Genomic DNA, 8,307 nt, shown 5'->3' on the forward strand with positions numbered 1-8,307 from the left:
TTTAGTAGGTTTGTTTTCTCGGTAATTTTGTTGTTTAAAGGTCTGCTTTTCTTGGTTTGTAATTATGACAGATGAACTGATAATTTGTTTAATGATTTGGTAGTTGGTTTGAATGTAATGGTACTTCTTTTCACTTCTATGAATGTTTCTGGTAGTTGAACTAGTGAGATAAGTATACAGATTGTTGAGCAAAGTAGCAAATTAAATTAGTAATCTCAAGAATAAGGATCTGTAGCAAAATTGTTTTCATTTCATACTTATTAGTATAACATCACATTTACAAAATTGTTTCAAATAATTACATTTTTATGCTCCTCAGGAGGATTTCTTCTTTTGACAAGTTGCATAATACAAAAAGTAAGTCATTAGACCCTCTCCACAAGAGCAGCCAGGCTTCCTACATAAGGATGTGGCCTGAGTGCACCCAAGGAAACACAAGATGGAAACAAAAAATAAAGAAACTGGGGTGTCCCTAAATAATTTAGACCGTATAGAGGTGGTGGTTCGTTCCACACATGGCAACATGATGTGCCATCAGGAGAATAACCCCATATGCATCAACGCCAAACCTAACTTTTCTTGGACTTTTTACATTTCCCGAGAAGTTTCGACATGTTATCGGTGATGTCAGGTGGAGAATCGTCACCTCCGTTTCGGTTATTGTCAGAAGTGTGTGTTAACCAAGCCAATGCCTCTATAGCAGCATCTCTCTCTGCAAGTTGCTTGTTCTTTTTCGGCTTCCCAACAAACTGCATTGCTTTGAATTCCACCAATGCCCTAAATTCATTGGTCTTTAAATGCTTTACCTTGTACTTTGGAGGACTATGACCTGCCCTCATCAATAAAGTCTGAAGCAAGCTCTTTGGATTCGGCCCATCTTTCCTGTGTGGACTAACTTTGTTCCTGTCCTCATTAATAGTTTCTCTTACCTTCTTGCTTTCGCGGCCAAACACAAACCTGCCTTCACATTGATCAGCTGAGACCAGCTCCTGCACCGAAAGCATAAGATATTTGCCTTCCTTGTGGATGTCTAGAGTTGGATCTTTGAGCTGCATTATAACAAAGATAAATAGGAGGATTCAGTGTTTCCTCTAATAAGGTGGATCAAGCCTTCACAGTTTATTGCTGGCCATATAATCAACCAAAAGTTTTAAGAAGACCAACTGGAACTCACCTTCCTTTGAAGAAGCTTGTCAAGTTCTTTCCTTAGGGCCCAGAAGCATTCTGCCAGACTAGGATCCATAAAGAAATCAATATAGCCTTCTAACATTTTCAAGTGCCCAGCCTGAATGAAGACCAAGTAGTCAGTAATTTTGGTAGTTTAATTCCTAACTGGAAGACATGGCGCAAGAGAAATATCAGCTTGCAGAAAAACATTACCGAGACACCATGGGTAAGAGAACCACCAAAGAGAATCAGTATTGAATCAGATACACCAGTTGAATCCCGTATGAAGACTGTGTTGACCTTAACTTTCTCACCAAAGACCAACCATGGGTAAGGGATTGTCTGATAGCGTGCGTTCACAGAATTCTGTAGCAAAACCCATAGTTATCGTCAGATATAGACATTGTGCTCAAGAGTATTACAGGAGAAACAGTGCACAAATTGAACGTTTACTAGCAGGGCCAACAGACAAAAAGCAGCATGGATACATGTATTGAAACACAGAAGGCCAATGATTAAGGCTAATAAGGAACAAAATCCTAGATCCAGATTCTGCAATTATAAGTTGGAGTCTTGGAACTTACAGCATATAATAGAACCTGACCATCCTCCATTGTCTTAAAAGACATGGAGCTCTCTCTATGCTGCATAGATAGAGATAATTTGCATCCATCAGATTAAATATAATTATCAAGCTGAAATGAATGAGCAATAACATGGACCAAGAGCGTCTTACCACAACAGATGCTATACCAGGAAAGAGGCCAGAACAGATGACAGCGCGGACAAGAGATTGGTTATGGCTTAAACTATTATTCTTGCTGGATTCTGTCTCTAATAAACCAGCATCTTTTAAGATAAAGTTAAACTGTTTCCGTAGGGAATGGATAGCCTGAAGAGTCTGGGCAGAGAGAAAATTCCTCCAGCAATACTCATAAGCTGATCCTTCTCTTTCTGCATCTTTCCATCCTTCATAAGCACGGACAAGAGCCATATGATCACTATAGTCCTTCGCAGAGAACCTTGACTTTGCGGTCCCTGCTAGCTGAATGAAAAGATAAAACAGATTTAGTTTGGACTAGACATATATTGTATTCATGCAGAGATATGAGAATTCCTATTGACAGTGAATCAACACTTAGGAGGTTCTTGTGGAAAACACGCAGGACATGGGACAGACCAACCACTACAACAAGAGTTGAAGTATGAGCTTACATCCTTTTTGTCTTGTGGGAGCAAAAAAGGGTCCCTAACACTTAACCCCGCCACTACGGTGAGAACGGGATCGAAACAACAAAAGATAGCACCCATAACAAGCATTTTGCCAAGCTTGGGATCAACTGGAAGCATTGAAAGAAACTGTCCTGAAAATGAAAAACCACGAATCAGCAAGTGGTAAAACATAGATAGATATTTCATATACCCTCCTCCTATGCAGGAAATAAGAAAAATCACCAAGATTTGACAAGTTCTCTTTCTCATCTAAGGCTCCAATCATCTTCAGGAAATCAACTGCATTTTGAACCTGCAAGATATAAATATCGTCAGGTAGTTAATGAATACAAAGATGGAAACAAGTTGGTTCAAAACCTCAAGAGCAAGCAGCGAGAATGTCAGCACTACGTGCATGATTGGTGCAAGTTCACAGGGTAATTTGTTTTAATAAGACTAAAGGGTAAAGTAATCGGATGAATTGGGCAGAGAAGAACTTGTGCAACTGAAGCTCAGTTTCAACAGGCTGAACCTAATAATCTGAAGTCTGAAACCGTTACAAACTTATGATCCTGGAACGAACTGAAAAACTTAAAATTTGAAGATAAATGTGAATGCTGCTTTAAGCAAGCAGGTAGATACTACTTACAGCCAGTGGTGCTGGTGGTTGTAAAGCGGCTGACAAAAACTCTCCAATAGTTCCAAGCTGCAAACTTTTTATTTGCAAGCATAAAGAGTTCAATGGAGTTCTTAAAAGTTCAGGAAGCTGGTATTCAGCGAAGGCCTCATATACGCATCTCGGATACAGGTGATAGCACTCTCCTGACTGCACACGCCCAGCTCTACCTCTTCTCTGCGAGCAAGAGAACAAAGTAATAAGCATCCCATGCACAAAGAAAATGGTTGAAGCTTTGGTATATCTCTGACAGAAAAAACCTATAAACAGTGTGACATTTATCCACAGAGATAACATACTTAGGTATCTCAACAGTTTAGCAACCTCAGCTTTAACCCTCAAATTTCTACACGTACTATATACAAAGCAAAACCGGTAGGAACCAGGCATGCATGCCCAACTAAAACTCAAGCATGGCCACAATTAATCTAGTCTGATCTACCCATGCTTTCACCGAGAGACCATGCAAATATGCAATATATCAATACCAGTTCACATTTGCTAGAGAAGTAAATAACAGGATAGAAGTTTTACTTGACGAGCAGAAGCTTGTGATATCCATGATGGTAACAAACAAGGTGTGTTGTTCAAAGCATCATATGTTGTCTCCTTAGCTTTTCCACAATCAACAACGAAAACTATGTCATTGATGGTAATGCTGGCCTCTGCCATGTTTGTAGCAAGAACTATTTTGCGGACATTTGGAGGTGCTTTCTCAAATATAAGTTTCTGCATATAAAGTATCCAATTTTATTACTCAAAGATAAGCATTTGAGCTTGTAAGCCCATCCAACAAAATATGTATCTGACAAAAAATAAAGAAGCAACAAGATACAGCTAGACCAAGCTATAGAAAAATGTGTACCTGTTCCGATGTGGCCATCGAACCATGGCATGTAAGCAGCAAAACCCTGTTGGGATCTCCTAACAAGGGATGTGCCTTAATTTGATCCCGCAAGCAACTAATGTCCTCCCAGCCAGTCATGAACACTAATACCGCTCCTGGACGTTCTTTCCGGCAAATGTGACATAATACCGCCTCAATAAGGTTAAAGCCTATACAATCAGGTGTCCAACATGACAGAGAATCTCGGGCCCTTGAACTGTAGCTCTCAAAGCTCGACCTACTAAGAGCTTCCTGAGCAGTACGAAGAAGTTACAAAAGACTTAAATCACGAGATTTGCAGAAGTGAACAAGCATTTAGAGAATTGTACTTGTAAACCAAGGGATCCTTAGGAACCACTTTAGGGTTAGACGCAAGACAAATATACATTCAATACACCAAACCAAAATCCGGAAATCTCTTCGCAAGAGTCGGATCCAAAGTGGTCACAGCAGTCACCTTTTATACTATTAATATACTCAGTTTTCAATTCTGTCTGCACATGGTCCAACCAAATTCTTATGCAGTTTCATTACCAGTTCAGCTTTAACACACGGGTACAAAATATATTTGATATTGAGAATTTCACAGTATTGGACATACCTCAACCAAAGTAGTAATCTGGTTCTTTCTTTTCCTTGGCAATAGTTGCTTTTGAGTCTTCCACAACTTATCTTGGCCATAATCATCAATTTGGTTGAATGAAGTTAATTTATACCCAGTAAGTTCCAAGACATCTTCCAGAAAATGCGCTCTTACAGGATGCGTAAATCCCTGGTATTGAGATACAGATAAAAACTTCAAAGTTAGACATGCTGAACAGTTTCCATGAGAAAAAGCAAATAAGTTACAAACTAAATGTTTACAGGCACTGATGAAACAGACTTTCTTCTAGACAATTATTCTATTAAATGTTGAAGTGCTACTACACATGCCTTAAGAGGCCAAGCATCTAAGGTAAATCCACTCACACAATGAGCTCAAAAGTGAGACATGTAAAAATGATAACCTTGTGAAAATGTATTAGTCTAAGAATGACCTCAAAACTGTCTATCTAAGCACTTGAAAGTTGAAACTGAGCCATTAACTTACTGGAATGTGAATAGTTGGCGCACCTCCAAAATAATTGGAAAACAACTCCGCATTGAGGGTGGCACTCATTAAAATCAATCTCAAGTCCGGACGACGTGGAAGAAGGTCTTTCAACACAATTAAGAGGAAATCTGAACAAATATCAGAAGTGGAGTTGTTAGGGTAAGTATTTAATCTCTGAAATTAGTTTATACAAAGCTCACTTATTGTCGAGTAATAAAGAAGTATACCTTCATTCATGCCACGCTCATGAATCTCATCAACGAAAACATGTGTTATACCATCGAGATTGCGATCAGACAGTAACCTTCTGAGCAGAATACCGCTGGTACAAAAAAGTAGATGGGTATTTTTTCCTTTCACTCCCTCTAACCGAACTTTGTAACCAACCTACCACAAAAGCTTACTTGGTATAATTACTGGAATAAGAAAAACCTCAAATATTAATGCATACAAAGTTTAAATAAAATAAACAGATGATCAAACTTGTAACTTACTGATTCACCAAGAGGTTCGCCTCTTTCTGTAGAAACTCTTTCTGCAACAGACATAGCAGATATTCTTCGAGGTTGAGTGCATACGACGCTACAGAATGCTCCTCGACCAGATTCAATCTCGGACTCTAATATGTATTGAGGAAGTTGAGTGGTTTTGCCACATCCAGTCTCTCCAGAAATCACTATTACCTGTTATCATGGTTGAGTAGATATCAATAAATGAACAAATGAGAAGTACACGTAGCTTAACAACAGTACTTTCATGACTTCATCAGCAATTTGATTTACAAACTACACCAAAAAAAGGATTAAATAATCAAATCTATTTTCTAATATGACAGAAAAAAGAAAGAAAAAAAATCACGAAACCACCAAAACGGTACCCCGTATAAATCTACTGGACACAGCCTAACTTCTACATGCTACAACACCAGCTATTGACTGTACTATGTTCTGTGCTACTTTTGAGAAAGAATCCTAACAATAAAAAGACGTACTAGGAAAATCTTTATATTCAGGTATCCCAGCTGAGGGATTTTAAAGTATCCTAACAATCCTCAAAGCTGAATAAATTAGTCATAATTTGAACCAGGGCACAATAAAGAGTATCTCAAATGTTATTGACCCACCAAGGCACTTAAATAGCACCTTCATCTGGCCCAAGACCCAGGTTAAATGTGTTAGCGCACAGGGTCATAAGGTTGATTCAGAAGCCTATTTCAAGAATGGACTGTAAATAGAGACTCCGAAATAATCATTTTTGGAAGTCTAACTAGACCCTACACAAACTTTTAAATATCATAATAACATGATGTTTAACATACTCGGCTGACAATCCTGCTAGGAAAGGATATCAGCTCCAAAGTAAAACCTGATTCCGCGCAATTGCTGTGAGCAGTCTGTTCTTTTCCTTATGTGCAGGAAGAGATTTTCTAAACTCCAACATCTGCTTACCCTCAGGCGACTCCTGCAAAAATAGAAGTTAAAATCAGAAATATATTCATTGAACTGGTAAACACCAACATGAATCTGTTAGTAGAATGTGAAAACAGTATAACTGTCCCAGTGGTACAAAAAAATAGTCCACTCTTTTAGGTGGCATATTCCGTAGATGCAACACACCATCGCACAAGCACACAAATGCTGACAAACTGCACCTATATAACTGTTGGGAGCTCCAAAAGGAACTATGCCCAATAGTCACACAACTGATAATCACAAAATCAAGATTAATCAAATAACTCTCACCTGCCAACCTCTCTGAAAATCACGCATTTTTGAACTCCTCCTTTGAAGAACCTTTTCCATTACGGACCCATCAAGAAATGAGTCTGGATCATCTGGGTTCACATTTTCAGTTGGACTAACCACAGAATCAATTGAATTATCCCCAATCTTTCCAAAATTTAATTGCACTCTGTCAAGGTGTTCCTGAAGTAATCCTTCAACCCTCCTTTGTAAACTCAGTGGGATAACCACCTTCACACAAACAAATTTGATACTCAATTCACCCATACCAGAAGGTTCGAACTTTCACATAGAACATAAATCAAGACCTTTATCTTAAGACCACGTAGTTCTTACCTCTCTTTGGGGTCTCCTTTCATCAAGGTCCGGCCTGTAGTTGGGCAAAGGGACCTTACTTGCAACCACCACTTTTTCATAAAGTTCACTGAAATGCCAAATGCAGAACATAAATTTCATAATTTGAGTAAAATATCAATACCAAAAATAAGATATGTCAGTTTACTCTACCAGTAAAGTCCCATCCTTTTGGCAAGGTTAGAAATCTGCTCATAATCACGTCTATCTCGTTTATCTCTAGAAATTATTTCTTTGTCTTCTTCACTGCGTAGAAGCATGCTAAGTTTCCATTTCCAATCATCTATGTTTGCTATTGTGGATGACGCCTACAATTAAAAATAAAATCATTCTACATTAAAAATTTGATCTTTCTTGTTTGATAAAGAGAATTCCAAATAAAAAGATGAAGTTGTTACCTTATGATTTTCAAAATCACATTCATACTCATCATCTGAGAACTGTTCAACTGCATATCCACAAAAACTCCGAACGGAGTTTATAAACGAAATGCTATTCTCGATTCTGACATCTCTAACAATTGATGATGGTAATCTAGGTAAGTAAATTAAAACATTTTTCCTACTTGATAGTCTACTACTATTACTTGATATGATGGAAACTGAGTTCCTGAGTCTCAGGATAAACCCTAATCCTGAATACATTTTGAAAATTTTACAGGCATGGCGAGGGTTTTAAATCCTTGACAAGATATTACGACAAGCCCTTGTTTATATACGCGATTTCTGTTTTCTAATTACTGGACTAAAGTTTGCTGCTGGAAGTTGTAGTTGGCGTTATAAACAGTGAAGATACCTGGGAGTTGTGTGTTTATGTTTTCATTTTTCAGCAGATCCTGTACTCTACTTGTGGTGACTGGTGATGGAAAATGTTTACAGAAGTGCCGACTATGGGGTTAGAGGCCATCACCATGCGGTCCATGCGAAAATGTCTACATACAGCCACCTTTTGCCCCCAACTTCTTTCCCTGATAGGCCCAGGGGCACACAATGGGTCTCAAATGAATCGTTATGGATCCGTGCCTTTGCGACGAGCCATTGGAGAAAAATTGGGGGAAGATTTCGAGGGGTTTCTAACTTTTTCGCCCCTTGGGTCAACAATCTTCATAAACGCCTATCATATAACTCACAGAAGCCGCCATAAACCTAAAACACTTTACCATAGGAATAAAATCTCA

General features: G+C 38.5%; 1 protein-coding gene across 1 annotated transcript; it reads right to left on the minus strand.

Annotated features, from left to right (window-relative positions):
- Positions 1-230: 230 nt before the first annotated feature.
- LOC113322662 (DExH-box ATP-dependent RNA helicase DExH3-like) lies at positions 231-8,005 on the minus strand. The gene is made up of 19 exons (XM_026570794.1): positions 7,529-8,005; positions 7,284-7,438; positions 7,113-7,200; positions 6,777-7,007; positions 6,400-6,495; positions 5,529-5,717; positions 5,262-5,421; positions 5,032-5,162; positions 4,543-4,713; positions 3,921-4,193; positions 3,590-3,784; positions 3,029-3,232; positions 2,623-2,692; positions 2,383-2,531; positions 1,904-2,212; positions 1,752-1,811; positions 1,381-1,533; positions 1,175-1,285; positions 231-1,049 (listed from the first exon to the last, which is right to left on the minus strand). Exons 1-19 carry the CDS (start codon positions 7,772-7,774, stop codon positions 570-572), a joined length of 3,471 nt encoding a protein of 1,156 aa, XP_026426579.1. The 5' UTR covers positions 7,775-8,005; the 3' UTR covers positions 231-569.
- Between the last annotated feature and the right edge of the window lie 302 nt (positions 8,006-8,307).

This window comes from Papaver somniferum, chromosome 11 (assembly GCF_003573695.1).
Source record: "Papaver somniferum cultivar HN1 chromosome 11, ASM357369v1, whole genome shotgun sequence".
Lineage (NCBI taxonomy): Eukaryota > Viridiplantae > Streptophyta > Magnoliopsida > Ranunculales > Papaveraceae > Papaver > Papaver somniferum.